The sequence below is a fragment of the Akebia trifoliata genome, chromosome 15 (genome assembly GCF_017979445.1).
Source record: "Akebia trifoliata isolate Shusen 1 chromosome 15, ASM1797944v1, whole genome shotgun sequence".
NCBI lineage: Eukaryota > Viridiplantae > Streptophyta > Magnoliopsida > Ranunculales > Lardizabalaceae > Akebia > Akebia trifoliata.
Window position 1 is genome coordinate 24,338,939 of NC_141389.1, and position 20,879 is coordinate 24,359,817.

General features: G+C 36.7%; 1 protein-coding gene across 1 annotated transcript; it reads right to left on the reverse strand.

Moving 5' to 3' along the window:
• Window positions 1-3,027: 3,027 nt before the first annotated feature.
• LOC147384715 (calcium-dependent mitochondrial ATP-magnesium/phosphate carrier protein 1-like) lies at window positions 3,028-19,037 on the reverse strand. The gene is made up of 7 exons (XM_086426830.1): window positions 17,334-19,037; window positions 11,374-11,791; window positions 9,165-9,309; window positions 4,800-4,915; window positions 4,639-4,717; window positions 4,192-4,425; window positions 3,028-3,620 (listed from the first exon to the last, which is right to left on the reverse strand). The coding sequence occupies exons 1-7, from the start codon at window positions 18,433-18,435 to the stop codon at window positions 3,180-3,182; spliced, it is 2,535 nt and encodes an 844-aa protein (XP_086282956.1). The 5' UTR covers window positions 18,436-19,037; the 3' UTR covers window positions 3,028-3,179.
• Between the last annotated feature and the right edge of the window lie 1,842 nt (window positions 19,038-20,879).

The window sequence follows — 20,879 nt, forward strand, 5'->3', positions numbered from 1 at the left end:
ACATCACTAGGGTGAAATCTGTCTTAAGGCTATTGTATCTAATACAAACCTCGCTCTATTCAAATCAGTGTTTGAGTAATCGGTATTTCTAATGTATTGGGTTCTTTGTTATTTTATTTCAATTTCTTTTATGTTTATCTTTTGTAATTTAATTAGACAGGAATAACATCCATGGCATTGGTACATATATATATATATATATATATGGGGGCGGCTCAGTAGCCCTAAAGTTTGCCAAACATTTTGCAAAACATGGGTTAGAAGCTTTGGAATGAGCTGATTTTTTGTGAGGATGATCTCTATGATGAGGAGATCATCCTCACCAAAAATCAGCCTATTCCAAAACTTCTAACCCCATAAAAAGTGATTTACAAAAATTTGACGGTCCACAACTCTTCAACTTGTAAACTATGGTTAGAAGTTTCAAAATGAGCTGATTTTTGGTGAGAATGATCTCTTCACCATAGAGATCATCCTCACAAAAAATCAGCCTATTCCAAAACTTCTAACCCCATCAAAAGTGATTTACAAAAAATGTTTGGCAAGATGTTTGGCAAACTTTAGGGCTGCCAAACCGCTCCCTATCTATCTATATATATATGGGTCCCGTTCAGCACCCTAAGTTTTACCACACACTTTAACAAACGTGTTTTGTCTTACATGGGTTAGAAGTTTTGGAATGGGCTGATTTTTGGTGAGGATGATCTCTATGGTGAGGAGATCATCTTCACCAAAAATCAGCTCATTCCAAAACTTCTAACCCCATCAAAAATGGTTTACAAAAAATGGACGGTCCACAAATTTTCAACGTGTAAACATGGGGTTAAACATTTCGGAATGGGCTGATTTTTGGGGAGGATGATCTTTTAATCATAGAGATCATCCTCACCAAAAATCAGCCCATTCCAAAACTTCTAACCCATGTAGGACAAAAAACGTTTGTTAAAGTGTGTGGTAAAACTTAGGGTGCTGAACATTTCCCTATATATATAGGGTCCCGTTCACCACCCTTAGTTTTACCACACACTTTAACAAACGCGTTTTGTCTTACATGGGTTAGAAGTTTCGGAATGAGCTGATTTTTGGTGAGGATGATCTCTATGGTGAGGAGATCATCCTCACCAAAAATCAGCCATTCCAAAACTTCTAACCCCATCAAAATTGATTTACAAAAAATGGACGGTCCACGATTTTTCAACGTGTAAACATGGGGCTAAACATTTCGGAATGGGCTGATTTTTGGAGAGGATGATCTTCTAATCATAGAGATCATCCTCACCAAAAATCAGCTCATTCCAAAACTTCTAACCCATGTAGGACAAAAAACGTTTGTTAAAGTGTGTGGTAAAACTAAGGGTGGTGAACATTTCCCATATATATATATATATATATATATATATGAACCACTAAGAAAATATCCTTTTTTGGTAATTCGCTTATTTATATATATTGGTCGATTACTTTGGAGAATTTCCAATTAAATTCATGAATCACTGAGAAATTTAATGAACTAATCAAACAAGCCCCTTATCAACTGAATTTTTTTTTTTTTTCCGAACGAGGAATTATGTTCCCATCTAAATACCATTTTTGGTTTTATTACGTTTTGTTGCATACACCCACCTAACACTCACCGAGCAAACACTACTTTCTCCGATCCATTGCATAATAAACCCTACCAAATGATCCCTACCCAGAAACACTATCAAAATTCAATAAAATCCACGTAACGGAACAATTTTTCTTTGGAGTTTCATCAAAAGAACGCATTTTGATCCATTCATGGGGGTCATTATTCACTAAAATCAGGTTTTTACCATTATTTGGAATTAAGCATTTTGATAGATGGAGGTGAGTTGTTATCATTTATTTTCATCATAATTTGTTCTTGGAATTGTTTTTAACCGTTTTACAAATGAACCATGCAAAATATCGATTTTATCTTTTATCGTTTGCATCAGAAATTTATTTTTATTTTTTCCAAAATTCTCAATACCTTAAATAAATCTAGACCGAACTCATCAGGCATTATTTCGGTAGGTACATACCAAACACATATTTTCATCTGGGATCCCCGTGTAAAGAATTGTTCGGTATGTACCTACCCTATGATAGTGTATTTTTCCGATATGTTTCTATCAAATATATCATTTTAGATTGGTAGTTACATACCTAACAATTCCTTCCAAGAGATCCCATGTGAAAAATGTTTGGTATGTTATTACCGAACCTTTTTGAAAATGTTATATATGTATCTACCAAAAATTATTGAAAGGTTTGGTAAGTTACTATTAAGCTTTAAATAAATCGGTGCAGTGAAGCAAGCATTGCTTTGCTGCATACGCTCACAAGTACAATGAGTTTATGCAGTAAGTGGGTGTATCAAGCAAAAAAAGTGGGTGTATGTAGCAGTCGCCTAATATAATAGACGGAAACAATTTTAAAACTGGACAGAACCCATGGCCGGACTGAAATTTGTAACTACATTGGTTCGATTAGTGAACCACCAGTCTTTTATTATTATTATTATTTTTTTTTTTTTTGGGTGTGGAGGTATGAAACAAGGTACTTTAGGGAGAAAAAGAGTACATATATTTTTAATTTTTAATAAAAAAGCTTCTCTTGTCACACCAACTTTTGCTAACGCCACACCGAGATGTGCGCCAATTGTCATACATTTGAATTGGGGTGGCGTTAGCAAAAGTTGGTGTGGCAATGGAATCTCTCTTAAGATATATATATATATATGCCTGTCACTATTCATTATATTGGTTAGAAAACTATCAAAATCTTTATAACGACACCTCCAAGAAACTTTTATAGTAACGTGGTTTCATATGAGAGAATCTATTGCCACACCAAAGTTTACTAAAAGAGCACACCAGTTCACATGATGCTAAAAGGAGGAATGGGCACATCTTGGGGTTCTTTTCGTAAAAGTTGGTGTGGTAACTTTTGTTTTTCTTCGTTAACAAAATGAGCTTTCTAACGAGTTATTAGGAGGATACAAAATACTGAAATTATGACTTTACCAAAAGTCCGGCCATTTTCAATTGAACTCAATAACCACCACCCCACCCCCAACCCAAAAAACATTTTCATGGCCATTACTGACAAATCACAATCTGTACCAACAAAAAGAAGCTATCTTAGAAATTACAGCTTTTTTTTTTCTTTTCTTAATGAATATAGATGTATCGACAGATTAAAACTGCAAAGCAATTGCAGAAGAAATTGATGATTTCTTCACTCCTCGATCCAACATACTGTTTACTCAGAGCCAGCCAATGCCTTTTGACTAAGAGGATCACTTGTTTCCCCTCAGCTTTGATCATTGCCTTCCTTGCGAGCTCGTAACCTGCGAAATTCATGGCACCGAGAGGAGCGATCCAGAAGAACCTTGGAATCGCTCCCTTGAATAAGCCGAGTGGCCCCTCTTTACGAAGAATGGAGAAGGCCACCATCGACATTGAAACGGGCAGACCTTGAGGAGCGGTCATCATCCTAGTCTTCATCACGTCAAAGGGTGTGGTGACAACGGCAGCAAGCCCACCAGATAGAGCCCCAACGGCAATCGTCTCCCAAGGTTCCAATTCCCGCCTCAGGAGATGCTGAGCAGCCTTTAAAACAACATACAAAAAGCACATAGTCGTCATTATACATAGAGAATCCCTAATAATAGAGAGCTGCTATTGGCACCCCATTTTTATTTATTGCACCCAAATTGAAAATAAAGAAAATAAATTCATGGTTGAGAATAAGTAAAAGTTGGGGGTGCCAATTGCCAATAGAATCTTCCCCTTTTTTCTTTTTTCTTTTTTCTTTTTTTGGCTAGATTTCTATTTTTTGAGTTTAGGATTTTACATGAGCTTAATCATAATTGTAAACAACTACTGAGATTGTATGACCAAGCGCTACAATGTTTTGTAGTGCTGAGATTATAATTTGAGCCATACCTTGGTAATGTTTGAAGAGTATTTTAATCTTTAATTGGAGTGTGATAAATAATTTAAGAAGTTGGGGTGTAATAAGTATAAAAAATTGGGGAGCCAATAGCAGCTATCGATAAAAATAAACATGATTACAAATCTTCAGGGGAATAAACCCTAAAAAAACTAAAGGAATCCAGCACAAGCCCTAGAACAGAACGAAAGAGAGCCCAATCTTTATTATGTAAGCTAAACAGCGTACCTTTTTAGACTCGGCATAGAGCCCCATCCCAGCAACATAGAAAGGAACCTCACGGCAAAGAGTGGCGCCAGTCCCACGAAAGAAACCCTTGAGACCATCTTGGCGCAGAGTACCAACAATTGCTTCCCCCACATTATCAAAAAGGCCAGCCTGCAACCGCTGCTTCAATACTTCACATGGTATCCGCACCGCCGTTCCCAGGATTGTGCTGCAGAAGGATGCTATAGATTGTACCTATAAAGATTCCCATACCAATACAGTTTCTCAATGCTTCAAATATTTCCCACTGTAAAAGAGCGCATCAAATAACAGAACAATTTGAAAGTAGAACGAGAGATTCTATTGCCACACCAACTTGTGTGCTACTTCTTTGGTAATTTACATATTAATTGGGGTGGCATTAGCAAAAAGTTGGTGTGACAATAGAATCTCTCTAATTATAATTACCTGAAATTCTGGCAGCGTCGGAGCAAAATTTATTAATACAAGCTTGCTTGCTTCAAAGATTCCAGTCCGCAATCCATGGCTGTTGTCAAAGAGAGAATTAAAGTGAGAGAGAATAATAATAAGGGATTTTAACTATGCAAAACAAAGATGAGGAAACTAACCTTGAAAATTGCCCAAGAATTGCTGGGATTGAACCCCTGTATAATCCCTGAATTCCAATTTGTGGAAGCTTTGACACTACTTCTGGGAATGATAGCGTCGATGCTTGTGCTCGAGTCTAGTAAACCATGCAGCCATTACAAAAAGCCCGAGACAATGAGAAAAATGCATAGATGAAAGACTAAAATTCGAAAATACACTAAATTCGTCAGAAAATAACCAGTGTACAACAATTATAAGATCAACATCTTCGTAGCCTTCTCAGTATAAGGGGTAACTACTAAAATTGGTCAAGAAGATGTAAAGCAAGTGCTTAGACCTAGCCCACCCGCACTCCAAACCAGTTGTTGGCCCAAAATAGCTGATTAATTCCTACAACCCACAAGAGAAACGGCTAGAAAATATAGAGAACAAGATAAAACTGTCCACATAACATGAGAAATTTATGTGGTTCCACACTAAGGATACATCCACGGAACACAATGATTGAGAACTTCCATTGTGTAAATTGAACAAATACAAGACACCCTTCAGTAAACTCACAACCCAATCCCTAAAAATCTCCATTCCAATTCTATGGAAACAACAACGAATTCCCAAATCCCTTTCGAATTACCTCATTTCTAAGGGATCCCTTCAGAATCACCTTTGGATACCACTTCAATGCCTGAAGTACCTTGGGATACCTCTCCAATAATAGGAGCCCTCACATAACACCCCTGGAAGGCTTGTTTGATGCATAAGAGTAAAGCCTTGTCCCAACCCGTCAGGTATGGGGGAAACAAAATCCAAACCCAAAGACAACCCATTCCCACTCAAATTCAAGATATATCTTCTTACTGCGGTCTACAGCCAAAAAGGAGTTCGTACGGGACATAGGGAGAGATCCCATCAGGTATCCTAGCTTTGTACGCTCCCCAATGGGTGCCTCGCAGTATGCGGCGAAAGTGTATGTCCACCACCTATGGCCATTCTAAACCAACACCACAAGCAGAATGTACAAACTAAACCTAGCATGGAATAGCAGCAGCAGTATGACACCATCGATGACACACTAGCCATCCAACCAATGTCATGGTCATGCCAAACAAGGGGACACTAGTCACTTCACCTCAACAGCTCTATAAATATGGGGAATCCAGACCATACAAGGCTGAATAGTTCTTCAAGCAAAATTCATGCCATGCAACTAATATGCACCTTATTCTTCTCACCCCGTCTTCAAGTCTTTTCTACCCTCTATTGCAACGGCAATCAAACGGCCATTGACTTGGTTTAGGAAGTACGCAGAGACACTTCGCTGACTCAGCAGTTCCTAACCTTCATGGCATCCAATGTCACAAAAATCCTTATCCAGACTCTTACAACGGTAAAATTATTGAACCTCACATTCAAACATCTTGAACTATTTCCTACCAAAACTCTGTTGATCCTAAAACCCTGTGTGCGTATGTCTTCATTTGTGTTTGTGATTGTGATTGTGCGTGCGTGCGTGCGTGTGTGTGTGTGTGAGAGAGAGAGAGAGAGAGAGAGAGAGCAAGCCTCTACCCACAAGAACAAAGGATATTTCATGGTTCCAATGATCAAGAACTTTCATTTTATGTAAATTGAGCAAATACAAGAGATTGCTCATCTAAACCCGTCACTCAACTCACCTTTTTTCCAATTGATCGTCAATTGAAGCCACTTCTAATCTTGGAGCTAATAGATCCAATTCTTTGGAAACAAGCCCTGAATACTTAGACCCCTCCCCAATTACATAGGGTTCCAAGAAATCCCCTCAAAAAATCACCTCTAGATACACTCATCCTAGTACATTGGAACCCAAAGTAACTCGGAGAACCCAATCCCATTCAAATTTGAAAATTTCTAGTTGGATGTTATGTAATTAATCATCTATAACAGTCAATCCCACCACAATTCTCAATTGGACTTTTCTATCTTCAAACAACATTTGAAGCTCTCCATCAAACGTACATTTAAGATATAGCAAAAGAACTTCTAGGAAACTATGTTCTTGGGGATCCCAAGGAGTAGCTTGTCATCTCAATTGTTTGTTTAATGGAGAGCCACAAACGACTCCTCAATTTAACTCCTTTTAATCGGTCCCTAAATCCGAGACACTGATGCAGGACCGTGCCTGTTACCCTAGGATGATGAATTTGATATCAGACTTAATTAATATAAGCAAGGTCAACATAAATCGTGAGCTCATACATTCATAAATATGCAAGAGAATCCAAGCGATAATGAAAAACAGTCCTAAGGTTTGTCACAATCCCACAGTAATAGCAATTCAAGTACTAACAATCCAATGGAAGACAAGTCTTCCTCTAACCTAGGGTTTCAGCTAGATGCTCAAAATAAATTTCTATATTCAATTTCAATGCAAAAGTAGCCAAATAAGTAGTGTTAATTTGTTGGACAGTAAGTTAAAAAGGTTTGGAGAAGTACTCACCCCACACCCATTGTTGGAAATATCAAAGCTCAATCTTTATTTTTATTCATCATTAGAGAAAATTACAGCAATAAACATGTATTTATAATGTCCTCTAAACCCTAAAACTAATCTCAACCATTGAACTAATATAACAAGATCCAATGGTTGTAAAAAAACTTGAACAAGTTAAATAATACAAAACCAGAAATACCATCTATGTCCCAATCCCAAAACCGTAACTTTATTTCCCTTGAATTTTCAGCCTATGAAAACTCATTAACAAATCATTATAACGTTATCAAATTGCCCCTAAACACCTATACTAAAACACCATAGGCTAAGAGCATCTCCAGCTGTGACTCAAATTTAAGTAAAAGATTGAGTAAAAGCTTCATTTGATATGAAGCACTCCAATAGTAAATTGAAAAAAACTGGCTAACCTTACTTACCAAGATTTCAAATCTTATTGAGGGTCTTGAGCTCACGTTGTGGCATCCTAAAACATGATCCGATGCCACATAGTTGAAGAAGACAAAATTTTAAAAACTCAGGAAAAAAATTAATTCTCACCGTTGAATTTTAATTTTAAATTTGGGAGTTCGATCCGTCCATTTTCAACATCTTGGATGAAATCCAAAACAGATTTTTTTTTATTTTTTATTTTTTAATTTAATATGGGTTTTTCAATGAAATCTAGAAGGCTCTAATGTTGGATTCTCAATATGATAATCCGTATGAGCCTGACAACCCTTATTAATTTTTTAGACTCACTAAGTTAGTATGAAAAGTAATTTCTTATGTAAAAAATTACCGTTGGGATTTGAGTTTTACTCAAACTCTCCCTTGATTTGAGTTTGAGTTTGAGTAAAAATCAGTTTGATATAGGTTTGATTCAAGGACTGGAGCATCAAAAGTGACAGTTTTACTCAAATTTTAAATTTAAGTCCGACTTTGGGTAAGGGCTGAAGATGCTCTAATAAAACATGAAAATAACCCCAAATACTCATCCTAAACACTAAAATAGACTCTCCTAAACATAAACTAAATAAGAACATGAAATATAATGACCCAATGAGAAGGTCCATGAAATAGTGCCCGTCCATAAATTTCACGTCCATACTCCTTCCATCCACAACGACTCTAAATGTCTTTTCCTCCTTTGGAACACTTTGAAGGGTATGCTCATGGTGTCCACATCACAAACCCAACGATAAGAACATGTACCTAGAATGAAATTCCCCATGTTAGTCCGGTCCTAATCCTAGATTTCAATTGAGCACTCATGTGCTTCAGGATATCCCCAACGAGACAATCTTTCCCTTAATAATTCAGTTGACGTTCTCCAACTCCTTAGCCTTTTCTCCATTGTGGCATTTGTAATGGCTTTAGTTGTTTGCAAGAGATCTCACAACCAGCTTGATCCTGATCCTAGATTTCATGTGGTAGGCTGCTTCAGAATATTGCCCCCACAATACACTTTTTTTCCTTCTTTTTTTAGATAGACAAGTAAGGGTTAGTAGTTAGTGTGAAGGTGGGTTCAACAGGTTTTAAACCAATAGGAAGCGTAGCTATCGTAGAGGGTAGGAAAAACCTTAGATGCGTTTTATGTTAGCAACTTGGTAGTACGTCTTTGGGTTGGTCACCTCAACCTCCCTTTTTAGGGAAATTTATCTCTACTTAACAACAACAAAAAAATGTTAGTAACTTGGTAAAGTTTAGGGACTATTCACTTGAAGCCTCTACAACCTTGAGCACAGATCCAGCCTTAGCATTGAAGTCATTATCTTGGGTTCTAGCACACTTTTCCCACCAGTAGACATATTGCAAACATTGCAACAACTATTTAAATTGCCTTATTAAATGAAATAATGAAAATGTGACTCACTAATCATCAACTGACTCTTGGAGCCAATATATATACATATACCTTCATAGTATCGACAGGATGCAATAATGAAGTAGAAAGTGCACAAGCAAGGCCCCCTGCCAAAGCAGACTTCAGAACACTTCCAGCAGGTATTTTCACTGGTGGTGCAACAGCAACAACAGTTGCAGCTTCAAACCAGATACTCCTGCACAGAAGATGGAAAGATATCAATGTCAAACCGAAACAGTAGATCACTATGTTAGGAAGTATAGACTACAGAAATACCAAGCACTGTGCAAAATTAGGATCATATATAGAAAGTGATCTGTATAACAGTAGAAAATAAAGAATACAAATAGATCCAATAACATCAGATTTTTCCTCATACATAAGATCTTGAAAATATGAAGTTGATTCACTCTCGAGTATGAAAACCCTATGTCAACTATTGAAAGCTTTTTATTTAGCATTTAACTAAATAGAAACATGATACCAGAGGATGGAAATCATTAAAAAAAAAACAAGTACCTATTTTTTCTTTTTTGTCATTTTATAAGAAATTCTCAAGTTTAGCATTGAGTATTGATTTAGTTCAAATATAATTAAACAGATAAAAGTAGTGGGTATTTGGAGGGTTTTCAAAATCCTGAACAGGCACCCAACACATGCTTTTCCACAAATCAATAACCTGGGAGTTCTCAACTTGATCACTGGCATATAAATGAATAAAGATCTAATAGTTGTAGGCTCTAGATCCTCACACTGTTCAGTAGAGAACAATAGACCTGTTCTAAAATTCTCATGAATCGCCATCATTAAAGCATTGTCCAAAATATTTGAGTCAGCAAAATTTTCATGCATACATGATGGAAAATATGACATGGAAATGAAGTAATACTTGAACAGGTGAGGTTGAGGTTGACACCCAAGGAACTCCTATTCAATGTCTCTTCTTACCCATACTATTAAGAGCAGTTAGTACCTCTAGGCTCTAACTCCAAGTGGGATTGAGCAGCCAACTGGACTAGGAAAAATCTAAAAGCAACCGTACACTCTTTTCTTGCATGGAATATTTTAGGAACACTGATCCACCCCCCCTCCTCCTCCCCAACACACACACACCAACAACCACTCTCGGCGCCACCCAATTATGTACTGTATAACTTGGAAAGAAGAAAGATTGAGAGAGCTTCAATTGTTTTCAAAATTGAATTGAACTAGTTCATGCTTCAAATCAAATTTTACAACTAGAAGAAAGCAAACAAAGGTATTTGTTAGGTTGACTATTACTTTGAGTAACAGTTGAAGACTTGAAGTTACATAACACCACGTCAGATCCAAGTTTTCAAGAAAAGAGGATATAAATAGAAGTAATTATCAGCGGAAAGATTATTATAATATCTCAATTCTGACCAAGTTGCACTTATTCTTTAAAAGTTCTCTCCGGATGCACAAACATTTTTCTATTGTACCAATGGCATCGAAAACTCACAACCTTCTGGCATCCAGTATTTGTGTTAAACATTTACAAATAATATGGAAAAGTAATAAAGTAGCCTTTTTGTAGTACAATGCGGTACAATGATGCATCTTCAATTTACACAGCCCTAACTCGTACAAGGGTATTTTTCACTTCAACTCAAGAATTGAATGCATCCAAGAAGATGCATCATTGTACCATATTGTACTACAAAAGGGCTACTTTATTACTCTCCCATATTATCTGTAAATGTGTAACAAAATACTAGACGCTAGAAGGTTTTGAGTTTTTTATGCCATAGGTACAATAGAAAAACGTTTGGTCATCTGGAGAGAACTTTTAAAGAATAAGTGCAACTTGGTCTTCTGATATTCAAGTTGAATGCATCCAACTGGATGTGAACTAAAAGAGGGGTGTGGAAAGGATGGACAATTTTTTGATATTGTTTGATAGACATGGACAAATGATAACAAATACATTTATCAATAACAACCAATTGAGATGTAGAATCTTAATAACATGGCAATGTAAAGTTGATCAAGAAATGTAACATAGGCACTACATTTTCCAAGAATTTGCCATGACGAACACCATGTCGTATCCATGTGCAGGATACATGCCAACACACTTTCTCAACAAAAAAAAAAAATTATTTATTTAAATATTGGTTCTAGTTATTTCTCAAACAAATTTTATTCTATTCAAATATTGGTTCTAGCTATTTTTATATTTTGGTTTTATTAGAACTTTCAAAGTAAATATTTTCAGAAATATCTAAATTCATCTTACCGAGGATCATCTTCAAGCCGTTCAGAAGGAAGAAGAAGCATAAAATTGCGAAAATGGCCATAAGAAATAGATCCTTCAGTGTCTGCATTCAAAAAGCGCATCATAGCAACAGCATTTTCTTCATTGGATGGAAGTCCAGCACTTTTAAGGGAGGTCACAATTTGGTTTTTTTGCAGAGTTCCAGACTTGCTCAAACAGAGAGTAGTATAAGCTCGAAGAATGGTAGGCTCCTTCTGCTCCATCAAGGTTAAAAATTGTTTCCACCCAAACGATTTTGAAAATAGGTGACTTCTAGAGCGGCGCATAAATTCCCTAGCATATCTCCGTGGTAATCTTCTCTTGCCCATTTCAATTTCAAGATCTTCTAGAGTTACCAGGCCATCACCATCTCTATCCAGCTCCTCAAAGAAACGCCTTCCTGTAAGTACATGTGTCTGGTTCAAAATGAATTAACCATGCAAACAAAAGATTCTGCAAGTTAGCAATTCTTCCTAGCTGCCTCTACCTTCAAGAAAATAACTACCCGTCCCATTACCAGGCAAGCAAGCAAAGCTAAAGGCAATAATCACGAAGGGGTGGTAGCTAAATTATAGCAGTACAATTGCAGCTTGGAAGTCTAAATATATTAGAGGTTTTAATAAAATCCAATGAATAAATACTAAATCATGGGAAAAATAAAGTAGGCACTCAAAATACATGGAGGATAGACTTGTAATATGTTATGTTGGACTAAAATAATATAAAGTTGTATGGGGAGTATATTATAATTATGGAAAGATTATTTAGGATCGAAGACTGCATGGTTTGAATCGCACTGATTTATAGAGTTTTTTAGTACTATTTGTGTGATTTTTGGATGAGTCTTTGAAGTTGTATTAACAGATTTTCAGAAAAAATCAGATTTGATGTTTCAAGTTTATCTAATGTGTTGAGGGCTTTTCAATCTTTTTTTGTTAGATGGATCTAGTCATTGTCAAAATTCTCTACATAATAGCATGGTTGCCTAGGTCATTTGTCTTTTCAATCTTTAAAAAAAAAATTCCTTCACTATTCAAGTTTGTATCTGTTTCTCATCTTCAAAGTGAAGTCTGTCAGTTAGCCTAGTATTATAGAACTTCTTTTTATCCAAGAAATAAAAGATCTATTTCTATTTTTACAATTGTGCGCATTGATGTATGGGGACAAGCTCCTACTACAGTGGATGGGAAGTATAGATACTTCATTTCCTTTGTTGATGACTATAGTAGATACACTTGAACTTACCTGATCCGAACCAGAGAAGAAGTTCTTATGCAATAAATTTATTTCACAAGATGATTCAAACTTAGTTCAAAAATTCTATAAAATTATTCAGATCGGGCAATGCTCACGAATACTCTGAAAGATAATTGAAGCAGTACCTTGAAGAGCATGGGATTGTTCACCAGAGTTCTTGTGTGTATACCCCACAACAAAATGGGGTAGCTGAAAGGAAGAATCGCCATCTTCTAAAAGTTGTTCGAGGACTACGGATGTCTATGTCTATTCCCAAGAAGTTTTAGGGTGATGCATTGCTTACGACTTCATAACTCATCAATTGTATGCCATCACGGATCATTAATTTTCAGTCTCTTCTCCAATTGTTAGTTCCTACTCATTCTCCATTCCATTTGCCTCTACGTGTCTATAGTTTTTTATGTTTCAGTCATATCCTCGGTCCTAACCGTGCGCTAGTTGGGATTTTTTGGAGTAAATGATGAAAAGGATGGATTTTGGCTCGAAGTAGGTTGGGTGGATTATGAAGTATGTCACGACGGTTTCTTACTCAATCTTGGTCAATGAGAGCCCAACAGGTTATTTTTGGGGGTCAAGGTGTTTGAGACAAGGAGACCCATTATCTCCATTTTTATTCTTAATTGTGATTGAGGCCCTAGGTAGACTCTTTAAGAGGGCAGTTGAGATTGAGAGGTTGTCAAGTTTTAAAGTCAAGAACGAAGGTCCTTTGCTTTCTCACCTTCAGTTCGTAGACAACACCCTAGTGTTTTTTGGAGCATTCAAGAGAGCAAGTGAGAGTTTTACGAGTGTTACTCTGTTTCTTTGAGGTAATTTCAGGTCTGCATATCAACTTACAGAAGAGTAAACCGTTCAGGGTTGGTGAAGTGTATGATCTTCCTGTGTTAACAACCACCTCGGGGTGTACTAGCTGGCCCTCCCCTCTTCCTGTTTGGGTTTGCCTATTGGGGCTCTTTATAGCTATAAGAGGATTTGGGAAGGGGTTATTGAGAGACTGGAAAAGAAGTTGAGTCTGTGAAAGGCTAGATATCTCCTAAAGGAGGCAAGGTCACTTTGATCAATAGCCTTTTGTCTAACATCCCAATTTATTTTATTTCTCTATACCCAAGTTTGTAGAAGTTCGGTTAGAGAAACTCATGAAGAATTTCCATTGGAATTACCAGAACGGGGAAAGGAAGTATCATCTTGTCAATTGAAAGTTGGTTTGCACTCCTAAGAAAAATGGAGGGTTGGGAATTAAAGGTTTGAGGATTACTAACAAAACCCTTTTGGAGAATTAGCTTTAGAGGTTTCGAGAATAAAGGAGTTTGTAGAAAAGGGTTATCAAGGCTAAGAACGTGGATAAGAGATTTGGTTGGTCGACTAGCGATGCTAGAGGCACTTACGGTTGTAGCGTGTGGAAAGGTATCTTAAAGGGTGTTGTTCATTTCGAGTGGGAGATTAGATATAGAGTGGAAATGAGGGATAAAATTAGCTTTTGGGAAGATAGGTGGTGCGAAGAGACGTCCATGTCTATCTAATACCATTCTTTATACACTTGCTGTATGGAAAAAAACTTCTCAGTGAAGGACTGTATAGATGGTCATTGTAGAGACATTCCAGGCTTTCCACTTCTCAAGATGTGTGTCGTTCCTTGATGTTGAGCTTGGTCTAGATCTTCCGTCTTTTCCTTTAAGTAAAAGGAACTTCAACTTTCTTCTGCTCCTCTAATATCTTCTCAATCGAGAGTAAATACTGTGGGGTGGGAGAAATAGTCGAACTCGGTCTAAGTTTTCTGCTTGGATACTCTCAGATCTGCCCGAAAGCTTTTTAGTCTTCCACACCTCGGGTGGTAGGACGCTACCCACTCTGACTGGCTATCCTGAGGCATCCTTCCTCCTGATTTTGGCACTATGAGCAACCCCATTGGCTGATGAATTCGATTCCACTCTTGGTCTTCAACTTTTCTCCCGAGTTGTGCCTTGATTCACTTCCAGCTTATTGTTAGAACTACAAGGGCTTCCCTTCTGCTTGTCGACTCGGCTCCTCTTCTTTATTGGTGTTCGATCAAACGTCTCCCCATGTCGGAAGACTTGACTTTGAACTATGTTCTTCTGCCTCCTCCTTCGGTTTGTCAATCCCCTTTCACTCATTTCTGTGTATGTTCCTTTTTTCTGGTCAGCTCGTTCTTCCTCCATTGTCGATGCTTACTTGGTTGATCCGACCTGATATTAGGTTTTACTTTAACTTTTTTGCTTCTCATTTAAGATAATTGTCTGGGATCTCCTTGCTCCCTTTCGACTTCTTGAATGGTGGATAGCAAGAAGATTGAAGGATGGGGCCCCGGTGTGGTGCCTACCAACGTTCCTCCGACAATTTTGTTAGTACACAAATAAAAAGGGGTAAATAGAGAACAAAGTGAATAGTGGACTTGCGAAATGATCTCATATCAAGTATTTCTTTAAACTAGTTAGTCTTTTCTTAACCCACCAACTTTAAACCTCGTCCTTCGCTTGAGGATTTTCGTTTATATAGATAAATACTCCCAAACAAGTGCCACCACAGTTGATTTAGATGATCTACTCTACTGAGGAGCATTTGATTGCTTTGGAAGATGAACCCATCATTTGTCAAAGATTTTTTGCTTGATGTGTGTGTTACAGGCTTCTTAAATGTGAAAAAATATCTCTAACACATAATGTCCCATCAGTCTGATTTAGATATTTCTCGTACTTATCTTGGACATACTCTGTTTTTAACTTGGGATTGTTTCATTTGTTGTGGGTATAGTTAAGTGTGAGTTGTATTTTGAGTTTAGCTATACGTTTTATGAATTAAACGTTTTGTTTTTAAGAAGGAACTCTAGTTTCTTTCTAGGTTTTGCTTTGGTTATTTGCTAGACCCTAGGTTCTTTCTGACCTTCGAACCAACTTAGTTGGTTTCTTTTAGTCTAACTATAGTTTGTCATTCTATTCTCACCGATCCAAAGCTCATGCTTTGCTCTCTGGATGCTCTCAGTTGGTACTATGCTTTGTACTCCTACAGCAAAAAGCAAACAACTACTTCTCTTTTTACCTATGCTACTCTTGGTTTTGGATTTAGAATTCAATGACTTACTTTTTGGCCCATGAGTTTGAAAAAAAAAACTTTCTAAGTGGCCTCTTAGTTTTATTTCCCATGTGGTACGTGTCCCTAACTTATGGTGTGACTAACATGTCTGTCACAGTCATGGTACCATATGTGGTTAATGTTATTAGTCAGTACATGTATGCCCTAAGAACTTCTCACCTTGAAACAGCAGAAAGAGTTCTTGGGTACTAAACGCTACCCCTGGAAAGGGGATTTTGTATGTTAATCATGGTCATTTCAAAAAAGAAACATTCACAAATGCAGATTGAGTTAGGGCTAAAGATGATTGTCAATCTACCTCCATGTATTGCACATTCGTTGGAGGTAACATAGTTACTTGGAGAAATAAGAAACAAAATGTGATTGCTTTGTCCAGTGCTAAAGCAGAATATCGAACTATGGCTGGAGGTACTGGAGAGATTTTTTGGCTTTGAATTTTGTTAGGTGAACTAGGTGTTAAAGAGGTAGAACCTGTGAGACTTTAAAACAATAACAAAGTAACCATCAATATAGCCTTTAACCCAATCCAACATGATTGTACAAAGCACATTGAGATTGACACACTTTATTAGAGAGATAGTGGAGTCTAAAGTTATGTCTCTCTCATATGTGAAGTCAAAGGATCAACTGGCAAATGTGTTGACTAAAGGTGCTCCAAAGAAAAAACTGGATGAAGCTCTTGGCAAGTTGGACATGATTGATATATATGCCCCACTTGAGGGGGAGTGTAGAAATAGTTAAGACTTAAGACTTGTAATATGTTATGTTACAGGAGATCTAAAATAATGTTTAGTTGTATGGGGAGTATATTATAATTATGGAAAGATTATATATAAATAGTTTTTTCTCCTTAATTTTTCCTTTATCCCTTTTTCTTCCTCTATTATTCACAGAATTGTTCTACAACTGATAGAAAACCCATAAATAATCAATAGAAGAAACTAGAAAAGACCACTTCTTGTTGCCCTTTATGGATCAAATGTTAGAAAGATTAGCGGGACACCCTTACCATTTCTTCCAAGATGGTTATTCAAAATATAACCAAATCAAAATTGCTCTTGAGGAACCACCTTTACAGGTCCCTTTAGTACTTTCTCTTACAAGCGAATGTTATTTGGCCTTTGCAATGCTCCTACGACTTTCCAAAGATGTATGCTTTGAACTAGTTTTAATTCGTTGTGAAGAAAAGAACCTCATTTTGAATTGGGAAAAATGCGACTTCATGGCATTTGAGGGAATTGTTCTTGGACATATTATTTCCTGTGATGGAATCCAGGTTGACAAGGCAAAAAAGACTTCATTGCCAATTTACCGACACCTAAAAATGTAAAATGAATGGAAATCTCCTAACATAGAAGTGCTGCAATATGTAAGTTTAGCATGAGATAAGATGATACACGAAGTAAGTCGTGTTCATGCAAAATGAATAAAGCAGTAGTTCACGACATGTTAGTTGAAATAGCCGCCATATACTTGGGATCTACAACTGTATCAAGTTTATATAGAGAAACTGCAACACGAAATAAACATTAAACATCGTTCCAATGGCTATCAAGTTAACTGAGAATGAAATCATTTACCTTCAGACTCCGTGTACCTAAAGAAATCCTGGACAGAGATTAGCTTCTTCTTGTCAGGATAGTCTTTAGAGGTGCGTCCCAAATGAGGTACAAACTCGATCAATTCTGTCAATGAAACAGTAGATAGTGTCGAACGCAAGCGCTCAACATTCGATAAGGGAATACTTAGCAATCCATTTGCAATCTTCTGAGCTGAGTTACTCTCTGATTCTTCCTTGTTCATGATGGGTACATGATCATCACCCTCGTCTTTGACGGGAGTCACCTCCACCAGACTCGTCGGCAAACCTCCCACTCTTGCAAACCTCAGATTTCTAAGAAAGCAATTTACATCTGCTTTTCTTCCGTTTAAGATACCATTGATTGCCCCCAAATGATCAAATGCCGTGTCACAATTTGTACGACAACTTTGCTGTATGCCCTGATCAAATTTCTGAAGATTTTGAATGAATTGGTCAACCACTAAACCGAGAAAGATTTCCAACGTAAAAATTCCACCTTTCTCATGCTTTTTACTCTTGTTTTGAATTTGAAATGTGGAAGCAAATTGAGAATCTGATTCTCTCTGCTTATGTTTAGAAGGGGAATCTGAAGATGATGATTGCGCGCATGAATCCAAACAAGCATTTTCTTGGCCAAAACACTGCTTCTGAAACCGTTTCTTCCCTGTTTTGAACGAAATCGGGAAAACTTGAAGACAATTGTTAACCAACAGAGACCAACTTACTGCAAATTGCAAGCAATTAACACAAGATCCCTCCTTTTTAACAAAATCATTCTCTTTATGCCCTTTTTTCTGAAAAAAAGTTCCCAAAAACGTCTTAAACGGTACCCTAATTGACGAGCCTTTCTTTCTCTCATCAGGGACTACATCGTGACATTGTTTCTTCCTCACTGAACAGCTCCGCACCTTATGATTCTCAGCAGAAACATTTAATTGAGGGAAAAGTTCCATATTCTCAACCACATTGCGTTGACCAGCCCAACACAACTCAAAATCTTTCGCAGCTCTTCGAAAACCGGATTCAAGTGGCGAAAGCGCTTCTTTAACCACGTTTAGAGAATTAAAGAAGGATTCTACAGGATCATTCCCAGATACCATTACCAAACCCTAGATTAATCAGTACCAGTTCACCAGATTCAATTATTCAAACCTTTTGCGCAACAGAAAATTAAGAAAATGATCCAATCCTAATCTCTCCAACCAAAATAAAAAAACTCTAGAAACCCTAAATCGAATCGTTTCTGAACAAAAAGCAAACAAGATCTGCTGAAATCAATACTGCAACAATCCACTTCTAAAGCTTCAAAACCCTAAAATTACGGACTCAGAATCCGAAAACAATCTCCATTCGCATAGGCATCTGATCAAGAACTTCGGTGGGAGCCTTAAATCTCTTCCATGAACAGACATCAAATTTAAAAAAAATTAAAACAAAAGCGCTGCAAAAGCACAGATTTAGATAGAGTTTTTTTTACCATAAATTTGAAATCGATTGGTTTCAGAAACAGATAATCTGCTAAATTTAAAGGTGATTTTAGCGGAGAAGTTCCGTCAAATTTAACGGAGATGACGAAGAAGGAGAAGCTTATCAAGTTGAAGGCAAAGAAGAAGTTGAGAAGAAAAACAAAATAAATTTCGGATAATTAACTTAAGCAGATAAAAGCTGACGCGACGCCTATTAGGAGTTTCGGAAGGACGACACTGAGAGGAAATGAAATTCTGCTGTTTGGTTTACGCTACTTGTGTATTTACGTAAATACCCTTTAACACCCGTTGAATGGTTATCCAATAGTAACGTGGGTTCGTATATTTTCGATATAAAATGAGGTCCGTATCCATCCGATACACGTGGCGTCTATTGACGGTGTATCTCCAAGTTAATTCGTTACAGTTGTTTTATCTGTGGTATACGTGTCTAAACTACCATCCAAGGGTTTAACACACGCCCCCCACCACAGAACCGTAGATCATTTGCCTCGAGATATGTTGAATGTATCTAGTTGCAAATGATCACCCCATCACAGAATCATAGATCATTTGCCTTGGGATACGTATAATCATAAATCTTTTTCTTATGTATCCCGAGTAAATGGTCTACGGTTATCTGATGCACGTGGCGTCTATTGACAGTGTATCTCCAAGTTAATTCGTTACTAAACTACCATCGAAGGGTTGAAGTGTTAATGATTTTCTTAGGCCCCCCCCCTAACACATGCTCCCCACCACAGAATCGTAGATCATTTGCCTTGAGATATGTAGTACGTGTCTCAATGCAAATGATCTAACGTCCCCCCAACACATGCCCCCATCATAGATCATTTACCTTGGGATACGTATAATAATAAATCTTTTTCTTATGTATGCCGGGCAATTGGTCTACGATTATGCGATGGGGGCGTATGTTAGAAGGGGCACCATATTATCACGTCTCTTGAAACGTAGATGGCAATGGGTATCCAATTACCTGTTGTGCCTAAAATAGATTAATCAGTTTTGGGTCTATTATCATGGACCCGATCATTTTTTGGTTTGATTCTAGGTAGTTCTTAAGACCCGATAAAATTCGGGTACCCAACAGATATCTGATGGATATCGCACTAGTAAATTTATTTTATTTATAATAAAATAAAATAAAATTAGTGGACTAATGAAATACTTACAAAGAGATATCTAGGAGTGAATGTGCTAGAATTAAAATTGTAATATAAAAAAATGTGAATTATTTAATTTTTACATTTTTTCTACATGAACGTCTACTCTTTTTTAATGTATTATATATTTTCAAGAACAGATAAATGGGTTGTATTATAATTTTTTACAATTTTATTCTCAAAAGTTTGATTCTCTTAAAGAATTCATTGTTGAACTTAACTTTCAATTGAAGAATTATAAGTTAAATTATTACATTTGTAAATAATTGTCTATTTTCTCAGGTATTTCTTTTTTTATTCCTCATTTAAAAACACACTATCTATCTTAATGGGTACACAATGGGTATCGGATATTTGTAAGGTCGATTCTGATTCCAAGGATCTCATACCCGGAATTGCAATCAAAATAAAAAAGTTTATTTAAGTTCTCTAGGTATATACTAAATCAACCTAGAACCGACCCATTGACACCCCTAGTTCAGAACTTTCAATGTCATTGTTTATGAAAAATTACGAGCTTCAAACGTCAAATGAACGGTATAGATGGGGAGTGCTCAATTATAATGGATTGGTCTTCGCTTGATGAAAGAATTCCTTCAAGGGACATGTTAGCATTTAAGAACAACTTTATTTTTTTATGTTTTTTAGAGGGATTCTATTAACACACGAAAAGAAATTTTACTTAGAGATTATCAAAATGTGTGATAAATCCTTCTTTGATATTAGATGAATTAGGGTGCTCTTAATAAAAGTTGGTGTGGCAATAGAATACCTTTTCAATGCTCTTAAAAATATATTTGTAATTTATTATTATTAAGTAAAAAAAAAAGGGACACACATTTTTGTAAATATAAAAAAATTATAGAATTTTTTTTCTTTTTTAGATTAAAG

What these genes read in the sequence shown, in the direction of transcription:
- LOC147384715 (XM_086426830.1), bottom strand. Translation starts at nt 18,435, where the DNA reads ATGGTATCTGGGAATGATCCTGTAGAATCCTTCTTTAATTCTCTAAAC. An exon ending in TAGGTACACGGAGTCTGAAG is followed by an intron (nt 11,792 to 17,333) that starts GTAAATGATTTC and finishes ATGTACTTACAG; the next exon opens with GAAGGCGTTTCTTTGAGGAG. An exon ending in TCTATGCCGAGTCTAAAAAG is followed by an intron (nt 3,621 to 4,191) that starts GTACGCTGTTTA and finishes GTTGTTTTAAAG; the next exon opens with GCTGCTCAGCATCTCCTGAG.